The sequence below is a fragment of the Parambassis ranga genome, chromosome 5, assembly GCF_900634625.1.
Source record: "Parambassis ranga chromosome 5, fParRan2.1, whole genome shotgun sequence".
NCBI classification, from domain to species: Eukaryota; Metazoa; Chordata; class Actinopteri; family Ambassidae; genus Parambassis; species Parambassis ranga.
In genome coordinates this window covers 8,197,244-8,214,769 of record NC_041026.1, presented here as the reverse complement: position 1 = coordinate 8,214,769, position 17,526 = coordinate 8,197,244, and the positions used below count along the sequence as shown (strand labels likewise).

General features: G+C 40.3%; 2 protein-coding genes across 3 annotated transcripts; one reads left to right on the top strand and one right to left on the bottom strand.

The window, feature by feature from the left end:
* Nucleotides 1-1,285: 1,285 nt before the first annotated feature.
* On the top strand, nt 1,286-15,776 carry rtf2 (replication termination factor 2). Its single transcript, XM_028405367.1, has 9 exons — nt 1,286-1,458; nt 1,742-1,836; nt 1,985-2,078; nt 2,282-2,421; nt 3,437-3,515; nt 12,551-12,661; nt 12,759-12,819; nt 13,971-14,045; nt 15,028-15,776. The coding sequence occupies exons 1-9, from the start codon at nt 1,390-1,392 to the stop codon at nt 15,213-15,215; spliced, it is 912 nt and encodes a 303-aa protein (XP_028261168.1). The 5' UTR covers nt 1,286-1,389; the 3' UTR covers nt 15,216-15,776.
* gcnt7 (glucosaminyl (N-acetyl) transferase family member 7) lies at nt 5,535-11,577 on the bottom strand. Of its 2 annotated transcripts, none has more exons than XM_028405361.1 (5): nt 10,846-11,577; nt 8,071-8,326; nt 7,238-7,979; nt 6,343-6,435; nt 5,535-6,191 (listed from the first exon to the last, which is right to left on the bottom strand). In XM_028405361.1, exons 1-5 carry the CDS (start codon nt 10,956-10,958, stop codon nt 5,950-5,952), a joined length of 1,446 nt encoding a protein of 481 aa, XP_028261162.1. In that variant the 5' UTR covers nt 10,959-11,577; the 3' UTR covers nt 5,535-5,949. The 2 variants fall into 2 exon arrangements, with proteins under 2 accessions (XP_028261162.1, XP_028261161.1); XM_028405360.1 differs by having other exon boundaries at nt 6,343-6,438; nt 10,846-11,574.
* Nucleotides 15,777-17,526: the final 1,750 nt, after the last annotated feature.

The window sequence follows — 17,526 nt, the reverse complement described above, 5'->3', positions numbered from 1 at the left end:
CTAACAGAGCTTTCACTCCATTGCCTCTAATGAAAATCCATACTAAACATTTAGCTCTGTGTGAGAAAGGGGGGAAATTCAATAAGACACATAACACAATTTATAAATTACAGGAAGAACCAATCGAACCATCAGGCAAAAATGGAGAAATGTTTCTGTGTTTATTTTATTTGTTCATTTTGGAAGCAGCACGCAGCTGTCGGTGTGTGGTGAGAGCAAAGAGGCCCAAATCTGTTTTCTCAGCCAAAATGACGTCCAGAGCTGTTTTTACTCCCTCTTCTTCTTCTTCTTCTTCTTCCACACAGATTATCAGTCATGCCGCCAGAGATGTCTCCACTGAGGTATTCCCCAACCTAATGGTCGCTCTTGGACAGCGCCATCGATAGTAAACTAATCTGCAGCCTGCAAGGCACAGGAAACAGATCTCATTAGCACTCATTGAACTATCTTCCAAGGAAACTTTCATCTTTAGCCCACTCTGACAACAGGCCTGAAAGCCAGACTAATGTCACTTACTAGTTGTGGGTTTAATGGCTGACTGAAAATGTCAGATAGATGGATGGGCAGTAAAAGAAGAGTCAAGTGTGTCAAGCAGTTTTCTTCATGCTTATACATGCAGGTGCTATAGCTTTTGTTTAAAATGTCCTGTCAAAGATAAACATGGTAACATCATCCTAATTTTTCTTCATAGTTTTTATTTAATGGGTTTGCATGTATTGGATAAGATTGTATGTGTTTATTTTATCTAGTATGTGTGTTTTATTTTGAAGTGATTCACTCATCATTGTTAATAACAATTGTATTTGTTGTTTTCTGTGAAGTAATAAAACAAAAAAAGGTTTTAAAAAAGCCAAAATATTATTAGAATTATTGTTAGAATATTGTTTAATAAATAAAATATGTTTTATTTAACTTTTTTGTGTGTTCTTACCTTCTATACCTAGCAGCTTGATCAAGTGAGACCAGTAAACTGCTGTTTAGGACTGTAGTATATAGTGCCGCGCATTGATATACGCATGCATTACGCATACGCATATGCATTAGGTGTGAAGCGTGGAGCGTTGGTTGTTGCCATAGTAACTGTATGTTGGCTGGTAATAAAAATAAAACTCCGACTGGAGAAGCTGCCTCCCGATCTTTATTTATGGACTCTGGATAAGAAAACATTAGAAGGACGGTGCTTCCACGCTGTGGCGAGGCTGCAAATTACACTTGAAGAGCACGGATGTTGACGTGTTATTCATCCGGCCAATAGGGGGCGGCATCACATTAGTCGCACGTCTCGCGAGCTTTGCAGACATATCGTTGTTTGTTGACTTCCTGTCTGTAAGTAGCTTTGTCCGCTTACGCTAGCTCGTCTTATTTAACTTTAACAAGCCAACTTTTAAGATGGGATGCGACGGTGGAACGATTCCAAAACGACATGAGTTGGTGAAGGGTCCCAAAAAAGTCGAGAAGGTACGTAAAGGTTTTTAAATCTATTTGTTAAAATTTGTCGAACGCCGTCTTTGCTAATGCTAATGCTAACAGGCTAAGTAGAGTAGTGTTAGCTTCTGGTAATTTACCGTGGTGGGTTTTTATTTTACTGACAGAGAAGCTAATTATCATAAGTGTCAACATAAAATTGTAGCTTAATCTCCACAGTCTTTACATTGAAATTGAAAATCTTACGTCAATGTGAGGCGAAGTTAACCGATGTTGTGTTCATGGCGTTGTCTTACCTGTCTCTTCTAATGTCCAGGTTGACAAAAATGCAGAATTGGCTGCCAAATGGAAGTACTGTGCCCTGAGCCAGGAGAAACTGAGGCGCCCCATTGTTGCCTGTGATCTGGGACGGTAAGTTATTATCGTAAAATTAAACCAAAATCAACTGCTTACTAAGGAAGACGTAGCACTGCGTGTAGATGTTGTGCTAGCATTGCTTCTAAATATGTCATTATATTGTCATATGTGTTCTGAAAATCTGGATCATGGATTGTTTCAGGCTGTACAACAAGGATGCTGTCATCGAATACCTCCTGGATAAAACTGCAGAGAGACCCAATGCAGAGGCTGTAGTACACATCCGTGGGATGAAGGTATATCCACACTGATATATGCTTACTTCCTTGTTTATTTACAGGCAACTGAACTCAAGAGTGGTTTTTTGAACATGTTTTGCCTCCCCCGAGTGGCTTCTTCAGTTCTTTCCTTATTATAACTTTTGTATGTATGTATGCATGCCTGTGCACGCTTGTTATTTATGGCTTTAACTTATTAACTTTACTTGTTTTTCCCGCAGGATATAAAGGAGCTGAATTTGACTGATAACCCTGAATGGGAGGGAGAGAGAAGAAATACCAAAGGAGACAGATACGAGGATATCCACTGTGGCATGTTCATCTGCCCTGTTGTCGGGCTGGAGATGAATGGCAAGCACAGGTAAACGGCATCCTAGAAAAAAGGAACTTTCAGCCGTCTATTAGGAACTTTCAGGAGCTTTCAGTGGTCTATTAGATCTATTAGGTGAACTATTAGGAACTTTCCGGTGAACTATTAGGAACTTTCCGGTGAACTATTAGGAACTTTCCGGTGAACTATTAGGAACTTTCCGGTGAACTATTAGGAACTTTCCGGTGAACTATTAGGAACTTTCCGGTGAACTATTAGGAACTTTCAGTGGTCTATTATGAACTTTCAGGAACTTTCAGGTTGTAAACTGACACGTGCGGGTTCCGACGGGCAATCAGAAATAATAAACAAACCGTTGCTATAGCTGCACTTCAAAGCAACAAGCGTTGCTATGGCTACACTACAAACATCGTTATAGCTGCACTACAACTGCGCATACTCCGCAGTTGCGTCATTCATTTATACGTCTTACAGTCATGAACATCTATTACAATCAAACACAGTACCTTAAACTTCCCACACCCACATCAGGAAACAAAGTTTTCCACTGGAAAATCCTACAATCAATGTATGTTCATGTCAAATATGTTACAGAACTAAATGGTTAAACAAGCATAGGAAATAGGAAACGGCTTACTGCCAACAGAATCGTGGTACAGGAAGGTCTGAAAGTAATTTTGATTAATCCCTGTTGAGGTGGGCGATATGTGTAAATCCTATTATGATTATTTTTTTCCATATTAGTTGATATCCCTACATAAATTGAATCACCATATTAGAGTGTAAAATATGGGGAAGAATAGCTTAGATTCCATCTCTGGGGTGGGCCACATTGACTATTTCTTAATGGGAGTCCTTGCTGTCTAAAGGAAATGGGTGTAAGTGGTGTGTAAGCCAAAAAGGCAGACTGTGACAGGCAGTGGTTTCACGTGTTTGTGCCATCTGTTACTGAGTAAAAAGGCTTATTATTGGATTATATCCTGATTCCTCTCTGGAAATAGATTTATCAGCCACCCCTAAGTCTCTTTTATATGATTTTTTTCAGGTTCTGTTATCTGCAGACCTGCGGCTGTGTCTTTTCTGAAAGGGCCCTGAAGGAGGTGAAGACAGAAATCTGCCACAAGGTGAGCAATCTTTAATACTTTTCAGACCTGTTTCCTCAACAAAAAGGTGAAACCTCTTTGTATCACCATGTTTTTCACTGTCCTAATAGTGATAATGTGTAACTTTGCCTTTGGCATTAATTTTGCCCCTAGCATTGCTTGTTTGCCTGTTAATGCTTTTTAAATAGGCAGCTTTGATAAAAGTGTAGGTCACACAGTTGTGGTTTGGCAGCAACATGGTTTTCAGATACAGTCTGTTGCTCAGATGAGTAGGAATGTGAGTTTTCCTGCACCCATGGGAGGCATGGGAAGATCCTATAACTGAGTGGTAATCGCTGCAGCTGTCCAGAAAATGGGAGTAACTTGAAATAAATACAATATGTTTATATATTGTATTTATTTATGATGTTTTAGGTTATTCTAAAGACATAACTTCCACAATATCTGTATTATTAATGTTTTTAATTATGTGCTGGAGAATAGATCATGTGCTACAGAGGCAAAGCAGCAGTGTTTGAGACAGTAGAGCTATTGTACATTAAATCTTTTTGTAGTTCTGTGGACAGCTGAGTCTTTTTTTACTGTGTAATATGTCAAATGTTTGGAATTTTGGCTTCAGTGCCATTTATTTGTACGATTAGATATATTTTGGTCATTTTTAGCTTCACTGTTCTTTTCTCGAGTCATTTTTGTAAGTGACCCTAGATCAAGCCTCTTGGGATTCTCAAAACAGCAACGCCCTGAGACTCATTTTGGGTCCTGACCTGTTCGCTTTGAGTAGCTTTAATACTATGCTCATAATTTCCCATGCACGGCCTATTTTGAGATAGCAGGCCACTGATGTTGTGTCTTGGTCTCAGCTCAGTTGTTGCATGTTGTCAGAAAGTGGCCTAAAACCAAGAAAAGAAGTTGCAGTGTTTCTCATGGGAAACAGATTCTGCATGTAGAAATATATGTTTTGGTCAGTTACGCTTACCAGGCAAGTTTCAAAATGTCTCTCAAAACTAAATAACAGGTCAACTGTATGTTGTAAGCAGTGGTGGAATGTAACTAAGTATTTGTACTTAGTTACTGTACTTAAGTACATTTTTATGTATTTTTACTTTACTTAAGTAAAAATAATAGTGCATACTTTATAGTTTTACTCCATTACGTGTTGCAGCTGTTACCTGTACTTTCTACTCCACTACATTTCTACAGTGTTTGTAGTTACTTGTTACATGTGATGAACACAGTGCTGGACTGATGTGAGGTCAGACTCTGCATGGAGGTGGTGTCACGCTGCCAGCTGTGTTTCTATAATGAGCCTCAGTCATGATGCCGGTGCTCTGGCTCAGTTAGCTAACTAGTTAGCCTCTGTCTGCTTAGAAGTCCATACATTAATCATAACATGAATCTACAGCAGGAATACTTACACTAAGTTAAAAATGCTGAATGCCTGTTTGTTATCAGCAGCCTCTCTGTTCACTTGATGCCCACAGCCTGCCTCATGACCCACAGACCTGTCCATAGCTGCTTCTGGACTGAACATGTACATTAACTACACATGGTCCATTTTAATTTAAGATTATTTCTTTGATTATTTTAACCTGTTCATATATCCTTTGTTCCCAATGGAAATCAATCATATATATTTGGTGTGTGAGTACTTTTAACTTTAATACTTTATTAAAGTAAGTACTTAAGTCTTTTACTTAAGTAGGATTGTTGATGTAGCACTTCTACTTTTACTTGAGTATATATTTTGCTGGTTATTTGTACTTTTACTTAAGTACCAAGCTTCAGTACTTCCTCCACCACTGGTTGTTAGTGATGGAACACTAAGATTAAGCCTGCCTTTCCTCCGTTTTGACCATCTGTTTTGTTTCTTGACTCAGTTAGAGATTTATAGACCGACAGTTTGATACACACATCCGTTACATAATCACTTCTGTTTTCGGTGCCAACAGTGCTAAAGATCTGTGCTTCTACATGATTCTGTTAGAGATATCACATCTTCTTTGAACAGTTTTTACAAAAGAAGTAAAGGTGCACATGATCTGTGAAAAAGAGCCTTTATATAGTCTTTATTTGCTTTGCTTAACCTCCAGTCCCATAGTTCTTTAAATAAGAAAAACAGACAATAACCAGATCTTTTTAACCAAACAACATACATGTACAGAACATTATGGATCAATAAATATATTTTTCCAATACTTTCTATGATGAAGTGGTCACAAATGGCAATGACAGTGAACTGGCTTGTGGTTATCATACAAAAACACCACCGTACAGTTTCATAAAACAATCTCACACATCTGTCAATAGTATCTGTATTGTGTAGACCCCCTGTGGTGCACAGACCCTGCTCGTCCAATCCAGTTTTCTCCTGCCCACATTGTCACAGCCAGCGAGCAAGTGCGAACGATCAGACCTGCATGAATCCTGGCTTTTGGTTTTAATATCAGCATCAATATCATGCTCCAGCACTGCTGTTGAGGTATCTGCTGCTTGAATTGCTGTGTGCGGCCAGCAGCCATGACGGTTCTATGGAAACAGTTGCCTGGTTCAGGACTTTGTTCCTGTGCCACTGCTCCAGGCAGTCTAGTGCCTCAGGAAATGTGTTACTCTCAAACTTATTGGCGAACATGCTGTTGCTGTTGATGATCCATGGCAGGTCTTCTAATCCATAGACACAGATGTCCCGTATGTAGTGCCCTGGAAAAATAACACAGGCTGAGTATTAATTTGGCTGGATATATGCCAAGATAATATAACTGATGCTAAGATAAAATTGAAGTTGCCTCTTCACATTGTAAGTGATCCACAGATAGACCTCTATTAATACACATGCCCTGCTCTGCTGTACCTTTGCATCCGTTGTGTACTCTTCCCTCTTGGTCCCTCCATTTGATCGTCCGGATATTTCCAGCCCATCCACCATCAATGTGGCTGCCTGGAGCTTCTTCAAGCATACAACAAAACAAATTAAATCATTATTATGAGACCTAATTGAATTCTCATTACTGCTTGAGAGGCAGTCCAGGATGAGAATTTTAGGGAAGTGGCTGTCCTTCTGGTCTTTATTGGATGTAGGAAAAATCAGCCGAAGTGCATTTACTAGAACAATTAGTTAGACCTCCCCCCTCATTAAAAGCTGTTCGAAGACACTCCTCTGCCTCTCATCTTAATGCAGTTTGTTCATTTATGATTTTCAAGTGTAGCGTCTGCATTGCCAGCTCGTGCTGGACGAACTGTAAGAGGCTTGTTATTGTCGACTGGCCAGAGAGCAGGAAACACTCCCTACAATTATGGTTAAAAACACTTGTAGTTTGCAGTGGGTGTTTTCCAAGCAATTCAATAAGCTCACTGCACAAACAAACATGGACAGATATTTATGTTTCAATTCCCTTATTTCAAAGCCTCAAAGTGGGGTTAAAACAGTCAGATGGAAAGTGATGTACAGTTGTTAGTGGTTCACATTGGTGGCACTGAACACAGCGGCTTCTCCCATCTCTGACGTCAGCTGAAATTTTTACTGCTAATCTAAATTTTCTCATGGCTTCTTCCTCACTATCTCATTGTTTCAGGTCACACTGACCACTCACAGTAGTACAGAGCTGTTGAAACGTCATTTGCATTGATTGTGTCTTTCATCTTTTTTTGTTTTCATCACTGTCACTAGTTAACCAGGGGTTGTGCCTCACAAAAGACTTATGTCAGCATTAGTGGAAATCTGTGACATATCAAAACAGTCGGCTCACCTTTGACATGGTTGAGTGTCACCCAGTAGTGCTCGTCTGGACTGAATGTGTCTCTGGACCATTCCAGCAGGCTGTGGGCTATTGGACTCTTCAGAGCAAAGTCTACAAAATCCCTTGTTAGAGCATAGTAGGCTGTTCCAAAATAAATTTGCAGATTGTGTGGAGCTGGACCTTTCTTCAGTCCTGCCCCTTTCACAGCTACATGCGACCCTGTGATCTCCTTGTACTGAAGGTGTGTCCTGTACTTCATAGTCGCCGGCTGTTTGACCCCAGGGGTCATGTTTCTGTCCCTCCACTCTTTGCTCTGCAGATACTGCACCAATTCCAGGTTACTCTTGACAGGGAAATCCTGCCCACACAGATTCACTACCTTCCTCCAGGGTGTCTTGGACTTTACCAGATCCTTCATGCAGTTCAGATCTGCTTGCAGGCGAGAAAACCCAGCGTACGTCACTGTCTCACTGCGGCTAGACAGGAAGGCATTTCGAAAGCAGCTCACTAGCTTCCGTATGGCTGCCTGGTACTCCCATGGAGCCTTGGTGTCCACATGGATGCAGTAGACATTCTGTGGCATGTAAATAGCCCTAAACAGGCGCATAAAAAGCTCCAGCTCTTTATGAACAGTCACAATGAAAGCTACAGGGTAGACCTCCTCCTCACGACTTAAAGGTTTTGTGATAAAGTGCAGGTCTCTGGTCAAATTGGAACACTGCAGATGGCTATTCAGAATATAGCTTTCCACCTGCATACAAAAACATATCACCGCTACCACAGTTAGAAAATATCACCTTGTACCACTTTTTTTTAATTTCTGATGTTATTGCAAAACCTACCTGGCAGTCACGCCGGTACCATTCTACTCCTTCCTGCATGCCAGGCAAAAAAGCTTTGCATTTAGGCGAAAAAGGTCTGCAGCTTGGAGGCTGTGGAGGCTTGACCTCGCTTGGCATCCTCGTCCTCAAATAAATGAATGAACAGATAGCAATACTCAACCCCAGGCACAAGAGGAAGCTGCATTTCGTCCCTTCAAGCTGGCGCATAATAGCCCCGTTTCTCTGTAGTCTGCCAGCACCACCACAGAAGAAGTTCCTGCAATAAAGATATCCATATTTGGTCATTTGCAGAGAGATCCTGAGACCCTAAGGAATATTAAAACAGGGTTAAATATGTAGGTTAGGGTGATACCAGTGCACTACCTGCTGATGGTGTAACACGTGGAGGAAGCACATGTGCAATCTTGGTTTCAGATTCTCAGATTACTTTGCACGTCACACTTCCTCTTAATTCACAGATGTTTTGTTTTACAAGGATAAAATATACTTAGCAAAAATCCTTCATTTCAAAGATTTGGAATATAACTTCACTGTTCTGATTTCATTTTCTATAGACTGAAAACATTTGGGTTTGACAACAAAAGATGAATATGAGACAGCTTAGAAGATGGCACCTTTTGTTTGCACCCACCCCAGTTTTCATGTAAGCAAAAGTACTGGAACGGACAGACTTAAATTAGATTAAGTGACTTAATATTTAGTTGTACGACTCTTTTTGGTCATTATCTTGCTCCATGATGAAGGATCTCCCAGCCGGTTTGGTTGAATCTTTCTTTAAACTGGCAGACAAAATGTTTCTGTAGAACTTTTGTGGTCATTCTGCCGTGTTACATCATCAGTGAAGATTAATGAGCCTGTCAAGCCATGCAAACCCAAGTCATGGCGTTACCTCCACTGCGTTTCACAGATGAGCTTGTGTGTTTGGGATCATGAGCCGGTCCTCTCTCTCGCTCTCTCTCTCTCCAAACAAAGCCATTTCGTCACTTCAGAAAAGGTTAATCTTTGTCTCATCAGTTCATTAAACTTTGTCCCAGAATGTCTGAGGCTCGCCTCCTATTCTTCCTGCAATGAGTGAGTGGATCTTCTGGTGTAGCCTCTGTACCTTTTGTTCATGAAGTCCTCTGCAAACAGTAGATTGTGATACCTCCTCTCCCGCCCTAACTTCTGCTTCTTTCCTGTGGTCTTGCAGAGGTCTGTTACTTCTTCCTTTTGTTGTTTGTTTGTGCAATGGCTCTGACTGATTTTCTGTTTTCTCTTTACTTCACAACAATTGCCTGTTTTTCACCCATAGACAGCTCTCATAGGTTTTCATGTTAATTACAACTCTTAACTATAAATGCAGTCTGTACAGACAAAACCAAATCTGAAACTGAGCGTAGACATTCAGGGCTATTTATTGTTTGAATAATCAATGTAATTGGACACACAAAGGGAACAAAGCACACCCACCAATCACATGTTCCAATATCTTTGCTCCTATGAAAACTGAGTGGGTTCAAACAAAAGGTGCTATCTTCTAAATTGTGTCAGATCTAGATGTCAAACCCAAATGTTTTCAGTCTATAGCAAAAATAGAGGTATTGACTTCACTGTTCCAATACTAAAGGGACTATGTATATATATATATATATATATATATATATATATATATATTACTCTAATTTGCATATTTGGTGCGACCATGTCTTGCAAAATCAAAATGTGACAATATTTCTCACATAGTAGTGGCTTATGCAGCAGCAGCCCATATTATGAAGCAGCATTAGTCAAGAGCCATTGATCTGGCCTCAGCAGACTGAGGACTCAAGAACTATGTGTGCAAGGTACAACAGATAACACAAAGCAAATAAACATGTTGTCCATGTCGGAATACGTAAACAGACTCTGATTAGAGTGTTTGGGAGAAGAACAATACCCTCATACGCAGACATGTATGCGATCAGTTCAACAGCTCATTTGGTCACACTTTACTGAGTGCGTTGCATATGTTTTGCATCACATGCATATGTCTGACGCTAAATGTGCACCACGGTACTCGGAGTTAGTGGTGTTACAGATTACAATTACTAACTCAAACACCGTCCAACATGAAAACGTTACTTCAAATCATAGGTTGCAGTTTAAAAATTTTAATTTTCCTTGTTACTATGTAATTTTTGTAGTCATTGTGGATTATTGTAGCCATTAAATTTGAATCATTAAATATAAACATAATGCAGAATCTAGCATCTCAGTTGACCAAGTGAGCTTATGTGAATGCTTCTTCACATAAGCTCACATTCAAAAATAGAATGTGCTCATTAATACTCTCCGGAGAGCAGAGACGCTTCGTACATCTCTGCAGTCTGTTCTTATTCACATGTGTAAGTGATCACTTGAATCCACCCTGCTGTTAAAACCCTGTTGAGAACAGCACCACAGATACAGATACTCACAGGGGGCTGCTATGGAAATGCCTGCATCTCTAGTCTTCTGTCAGCCCCCCACCCCACAACGCCGTCCTTCTCTAACACTGAGACAGACAGACAAAAACAGCTCCTACCTAGCATGTAAATAAGGAATAGCTTGTTGTTTGTTTGGTCTCAGTGTTTGTAGAAAGAGATTTGTTTCCCTGTCTGCATTATCTTTATACATTCCTAACATGCATTTTGGGATTATATCCTATTTGTCATGTTTATGGTGTCTAGGTCAGAGATCTAAAGCTTATATCATATAAACACACAAAGATGTAGATAGAGTGTAAAACACAGAGCACCAAAGACAGGGCAAGGTTACCTTTGAGGTTGATCAGTCTCCTTATGGTGAGGAAGTGAAACTTTACACATCAGTGCCTTTTTGGGATCTTTGTCATCTGAACAGCTATTCTGAGCTGTGTTACTGTAATCCATCCAGTGTCCTGCGGTGAACAAAAGTCCTCCCTGTTGGCTCCATCAGCAGCAGCAGCAGCAGGAGTAGTGTTTGCTGTCGATCTGAGCTAAATCTGATCGCTTGGATTGGTTTGTTGTGTCCTGGCAGCGAGTGGCTGCGTTCTCTGAGCTCGACGCTGTGCAAATGTGAGTCTCTCTGTGTGTGTTTTTTTTCTCTAGTTGCGCTCATTACTGATTAAGTCGCTCCCCCGCATCCCCATGAGACAAGGTTCGTCCCTGCCTGGTTACAAGCAGTAACACCCAATCACACCTGACACACAGGAACATACTCACAGATCATGCACACGCTCTTTCCACTCTCCTCCCCCGTACAGTTGCCTACTCACTTTTTTTAGTCCTTTTGCTTTCCATCCTTTCGTGTTCCCTTCAGATAGGTTAAATTCCACTTTGTCTGTCCAGTTAGAGACGTACATGTTCAATTATCCACCGTCTCCCTGCACTGAGCACCGTCCTCTTCACCTTCTTTTTGCCTGTCGAGTAGCAGGGTTAGTGCTAAAACAGGATTCTGTCGGACTTGATGATGAGGTGCTTAGCTCACCGTTAGCCTGTGTCATTTAGTGGTTACAGCAGCAGCAGCAGCAGCATAGTGATTGACTTCAGAGCAGCACCCACAGAGGTTGTTTGCTGCTTGGTCAGCTTCTGAGATTATCCCTCTTGTGTTGAACAGAGCACATGGCCAGTGTTCACACCCACTGAGCCTGCATTACGACCACACAATAGATTCCCTGCTGGTTGCTCAGGGGTTCAATGTTTGTGTTTATATATGGGCGTGTTTTGTGGTTTTATAAAGTCACTATGCTACTCACAGTGATGAATTATACAGTCATTTTCCATCTTTTTTTTCATGCTTCAGTGATGCCTTGTTTAATGACTGTGTTTAGTAGTGGATAGTTTCATACAGAGCTGTTTTGACCCTGCTCTATTTCTGTAAACATTTTATCAACTACTGTGGATTAAATGAAGGCTAGGTGCTGTAAAATAACATTCTTAGGAGAAATCGGCATAAAAAGTGATGAATTATCCCAAAAACAAACACTTTTCTGAATGTTTTAGTCAAACAGTGAAGAGATTCTACATAATCCTTGGCTGCAGCTGATTAGTTGATTGATGACATGTCTGATTGGATTTGCCTGTTGTCCTCTGCTTCACAGAGTTTAGTCAGCCAAATGCTGCATGAATGCAAACAAAGTGAGAAGGATTGTGGTGCGATAGAGAACTGCTTTCTAAACTGTCCTCAGGTGTTCAAATGTATCCATGAGCATACAACTGGATGTCCAATTGCTTTGACATGTTTGTCCACTCCAGCAACCAGCTTCTTAGAAGACGTTTGCATATTCATTTTTCAGAGGAATAATATACTGCCTATGAAAATAAGCTGACATAATTTACTATTTGCCCTCTCAAACCCTGCTGCAGATAACTTCCAATCAATTTTAGAGGGTAAATAAACCTTTGCTTTGCATGTCAAAGCAGCACAACATCTCCTTACCTATGTTGCACCTGAACCATTATCGCCATTATCTCTTACCTGGAATGCTATGTTTGTGTTTTAGTGCGGTGATCCATTCAAAGATGAAGATATCGTTGTGCTTAATGGCACTAAAGAAGAGGTTGAAAAGCTGAGGGAGAAGATGGAGGAGAGGCGAGTCAAAGCCAAGACAAAGGTCAGACTTAGCTTTAACAGCTGTAAGGGGTTAAATTGGGGTGTTAAAATATATAATAGATTTTTAAGTGGTCATTTTTTTTCTCCCCTCATTTTAGAAATCAAAGAAGAGCAAAGCAGCTGAAACTGCGTCCACACCATCAGAAGCCAAAGAGCCCGGTAGGACATCGTATTTATGATAAATATGTTTTGCATTTACATAAACAAATCCAAGCAGCTAACTAAACATTAGAAAATGCACTCGTTCATTTGAATAATGTTTTGAATGTGCTGCAGTGTAGCAGCCAAGTTATTCTTTAACCTTTTTTAGCCAGGGAATATCAGTACGTACTGAGATATTGTAGATGATAAACCACCTGGATCCTTTTTATTAGTATTATTATTATGTAATACTTAAGAGAAGAAACGTGGTCATGTCAGGTCTGGCTCTGTGTTTTTGAAACTTAAATCAGAAACCTCCAGTGCTGGTGATGTGGTTTCCTGTTTAGTTCTTGTCTCACGATTAAACGACACAACGCAGTTGTGCTGTTTATTTATTTGCCCATGAAATGAAAACTTGTGATGTGATGAAAAATGTGATTTCTTTTTTATTTCATTTATGGGCCTCTTCAATAATATTTTTTTAGCTTATACCAATTTAAAGCGCCTTACTGCACTTTCATTCTGACAGCTTCTTCAGTCTTTTTCAGCAAGTTCAGCTCAGATTTGAGCATTTTGTATATTGTAGGGAGGCCACATGCTTTTTCTCTCAGGGAAAGCTGTTTCTACCAGGGCTGTAATCTCCAGGTCCACTGGTTGATTTATTAGTCGATGCGTTCTGGCTCGACCAAAATTCTGATTGGTCGACTTTTTGTAGCGTAATTTTATCAGGAGGAATGTACCAAGTGCTAATGGGGGTGTTTTCAAAGCACCCATTTCACAGGTAGCAGTCGATGAACACCCCCCTTGTTTATTGTTTAGCCCGACCCACTAGAGACAGAGAGTACCGGCCCGGTGGTTTGCTGAATATTTATTTAGTTTTGACTGTGTAATAATAATGAATAATTAATAATAATAATAATAAGTCAGTCCTCCTTTATCATGTCAGAGACATCTGCAGTGTGTTTCATGGAAATAGACAACGAAAAAAAGTTTGCATCCTGAATTTCCTCTGAGCGCAGGACATGTGCAGAGCGAAGTGATAGGCTCTGTAAATATTATAACATGACAAAAATTGTCTAAATATTCCTCCACAGGTTTTGTGCTGATATCACTAGATGAGGGTATATTGCGCACATACTGAATGATATCCTCTGTCTCCTCTCTTGCAGAAGGCGCACAGCCTCCGCTAGTGGATGTAGCAGGAAGTAGCTCACAACAAAATGGAGGCGAAAGCAGCCAGTCAGGTAAAAAAAACAAAAACCTCCCACCTTCATACTGCATGCAGTCACTCAAACGCACATAAGATATTTATCACTGGGAAACAGCTGCTGTATTATGTGCAGGATGTGGTTTGGCTAGTTGAAATATGTAAGGCCTTGCTGTCTATGTGGGCCTCAAATTGAGCCTTGTTTCTTTCACACTAAGATTCCTGTAAATCTTGCAGTGATATGTACACTAAGTGCATCTTTATCTTCTAAAAGCCTCTTTGGGATGTGCAGGTTAATGTGTGGTTTTATGTAACTGAGCAGCGTTTCATACTTTTTGTGTAACCATAGTACAAACTGTGTATTTTGCGCACTGCCTGGTTATTGCTTGGTTTCCAGTGTTCCCACCTCAATAACTAAAAATGTAGCATCACAGTGGCATACTGTGTTCTGCTGTCTGTGACTCGGAGTCGTCTGCAAATGCAGTGATACCTCGAGATACGAGTGCATTGACATACACATTTTTTGAGATACGAGCTGTGATTCGACCAAATTTTTGCTTTGAGATACGAACAAATCTTTGAGATACGATCATTGGAGCCGAAGTGTAAAGTAGCATGAAGAGTGTACAGTAGCGGGTACGAGACAAAATTCCTCGTAACTTCTCCACCTCGTGCGCATCTTCCGTTAGCTCAAGTTGTCAGATCTCCAAGGTAAATAATACACTTTATAGTAAAACTATTTTTTTTAGCATTTTCTTTTATTACTGTATGTTTTTATACAATATTTGCCATTTATAAATACAGGCACTGTACAGGTATGTACACATAAACAAAACAACTGGAGTGGAATTTTACGAGCTGGAACGGATTATTAGGATTTCAAATAATTTTAAATGGGGAACAAAATAATCTCAAGGTATTACTGCAGTTGAATTTAGTCTAGATCTGATTATTATTAACTAACCTAATCTTCTTCCTTCTCCCCTCCCCCTCTCTTTGTTTATGGTTTTGCCACCCAGCTGTGGCCGGACCCTCTGGTTCCTCCAGCTCCTCCAAAGGCACAAAGCTCTCTGCCACCAAAAGATCCGTCCAGCTCATGGAGGAGAAGTCGGAGGTTTTTAAATCCATCTTCACCAGCCACAGCTCTGCGAAGCGCACTAAAGACCAGACATCCAACTGGGTCACCCACACCCCGTATCACTTCTAGGAACTCTGTGCAATCATCACCATTTTTAGAATGCTCCGGAAATGATAACCCATTATTCATCAACCTAGTTCTGCTCAAGCAACACACGCACACACACATACACACATACACACATTATCCATATGAGCATTTAATAAAGTCACGATGTGTGGACTTATTCCCAATTTGTCTGTTCAGTCCCCAGTAGCTCAGTGTTTACATGTTGTGAGCATTTTGTTAACAGCTCCCCAGGCTGCTCAGACTCTTTGTTTTGTAACCTAATTCCTCCCTCATGTATTCCCCTTTTACATCTGTGTGTTCTCACCCACAAGTGCTTTGAGAATTAAAAGTAGTTTGACTCCACCATCGCTGTCACTCTGCTGTCTCCTAGTGGACAGAGTGGGAGGAGGAGGAGATTCTTACAGGGATCAATTCATGCTTAAGCTAAGTGGGAACAGAAAACAAAAAGTGAGGCTTGTCCTCAGAAAATTGGTAGAAACAAAGTAGAAGCTGATCATCTTGACTTATTGGTGTGTTCCAGGTCCTTATTTCTATTTTTTTGGATTAAAGTATTTAACTGAATTATTGGACATTTTTATTCTTTATATTGTTTCATTATTTTATGTCTCAACAAATGGAGCTAAAAACTTTATTTGGCTTTTATAAAATCTTAAATAAAGATTCACACACAGTCATTTAGCTCAGTGCTCACATCCAGTCTCAAGCATCACAAACTAAAATGCATTTCTCTTCAATGTGTTCAATGTCTTTAACATCATGTTCAAATTGAACACATTGAAAGATTTTTAAAGATTAAAACAATCCTCCCAGATCAGTTCTTTTTCCGTCTGCATGTAACAAACATCACATTAAAATTCTATTTCACTCATAAGATGGTTTTATCCCCCTTGTTTTTGTCATTTTTATGGTGCTACAACTAAAACACGCCGGCTCCTTTTGCCCCGTTTCATGTCTTGTGTTTACACACTGTTATGGAGCGAGGTAATTACCAGCAGCGACTCCCTGCTGTGCCCTTTGAGGGAAAATTCACAGCTAAACAAACTATAAAAAGCTCCTGTTGCGTAGGTTTTGTGCGTTTGCAGGAGGGGGTGTGAAAATGAAATCTGTTGGGTTTGATCAGTCGACACACGTCATCATACGCTGCATGTGTACTTGTATAGATTACAGAGGGATCCCAACAAAAGCCTATAATCAGGAAATGGTCCAGTCATTCACTGATCCATCCCTAATAAGAAAAAATAAGATGTAACAAGATATAAAAGGATGCATCACACTTTAGTGGAGATGTTGAATGTTTTGTGTTGAATTCAGTGTTTCAGACAAATAGGCTAGAACCAGCAGAGTTACTCTGTGATTTCATCACCGTGCTGCAGATGTTTTGTAGAATAAACGGTGTTTATACATTCATAGCTTTTGCTGTCAGCAGAGGAGGTTTTTCCATTTTTATGTTGGAATAACAAAGTATATGGCTGGAAATGTCCCATCTTCTGTTTATTAGAGCAAAGATTTTTATGACATTATATCTCTTGAGAAATGGTTTAAATTTTTATCTTCAGATTTATTTTCAAACAGATCAGCCTCTTTAAGAACCGTCCTCTTTGTTTATCCATCACTGTTACCAAGAAGTTTAAAGAGAGTTAACCAGAACCAGACTGACAGAGATGGGGAGAGAAACATGTGGAAGGTTCTGGAGAGAAAACCAGTGAGAGATGAGTCTGAAGAGCCGAGAACAGCTGCAGAGACACTAGTGAAGGATTGAACCAGGTCTGGACCTGAAGAGTCAGAGAAGACCATCACTAGAGTCCTGCACAGGAATGGACTGCAGAGCAGACACCTCCAAACCAGACTGAAGTCTGCTAGAGACCACCTGGAGACGGAGCACACAGACTGAAGTCAACTAGAGACCACCTGGAGACAGAGCACACAGACCGGGGCTGGCAGTCTGCAGTTAAACTGGGTCTGGGCCGTGGTTGGACTCAAACCTGCTGAAAACCACACCAAGCAAAACATCAAGATGCAATAATATGTTTGGAGAGGTGTAATTTCTTTGCTGTATTAGGCAGATTGTGGGGGATTAGGATTAAGAAAACCTTTATTTGTCCCATCTATGAATATCAAATTCTAAGATGTATTAAATATAGATACTGTCAAACAGTTTACAAGTAGTTAAAAATATTTAAAGGCCCACGATGCTTCAGCGTGTGAACATATAACAACAATTGCTCTCTTTATGTGGTATTGACTTGTAATGTGTTCATGTTGCCACACGGTGGAAGCAGAGGCATCCTTATCTCAGTATGCGTGTGTGTGT

Excerpts from the sequence above, each read along its gene's own strand:
- rtf2 (XM_028405367.1), top strand. The coding sequence starts at position 1,390 with ATGGGATGCGACGGTGGAACGATTCCAAAACGACATGAGTTGGTGAAG. Across the intron at positions 1,459-1,741 it reads GTCCCAAAAAAGTCGAGAAG|GTTGACAAAAATGCAGAATT; the intron begins GTACGTAAAGGT and ends TCTAATGTCCAG. Across the intron at positions 1,837-1,984 it reads GTTGCCTGTGATCTGGGACG|GCTGTACAACAAGGATGCTG; the intron begins GTAAGTTATTAT and ends GGATTGTTTCAG.
- gcnt7 (XM_028405360.1), bottom strand. The coding sequence starts at position 10,958 with ATGGATTACAGTAACACAGCTCAGAATAGCTGTTCAGATGACAAAGAT. Across the intron at positions 7,980-8,070 it reads GGTACCGGCGTGACTGCCAG|GTGGAAAGCTATATTCTGAA; the intron begins GTAGGTTTTGCA and ends TTTTGTATGCAG. Across the intron at positions 6,439-7,237 it reads GACACTCAACCATGTCAAAG|AAGCTCCAGGCAGCCACATT; the intron begins GTGAGCCGACTG and ends GTATGCTTGAAG.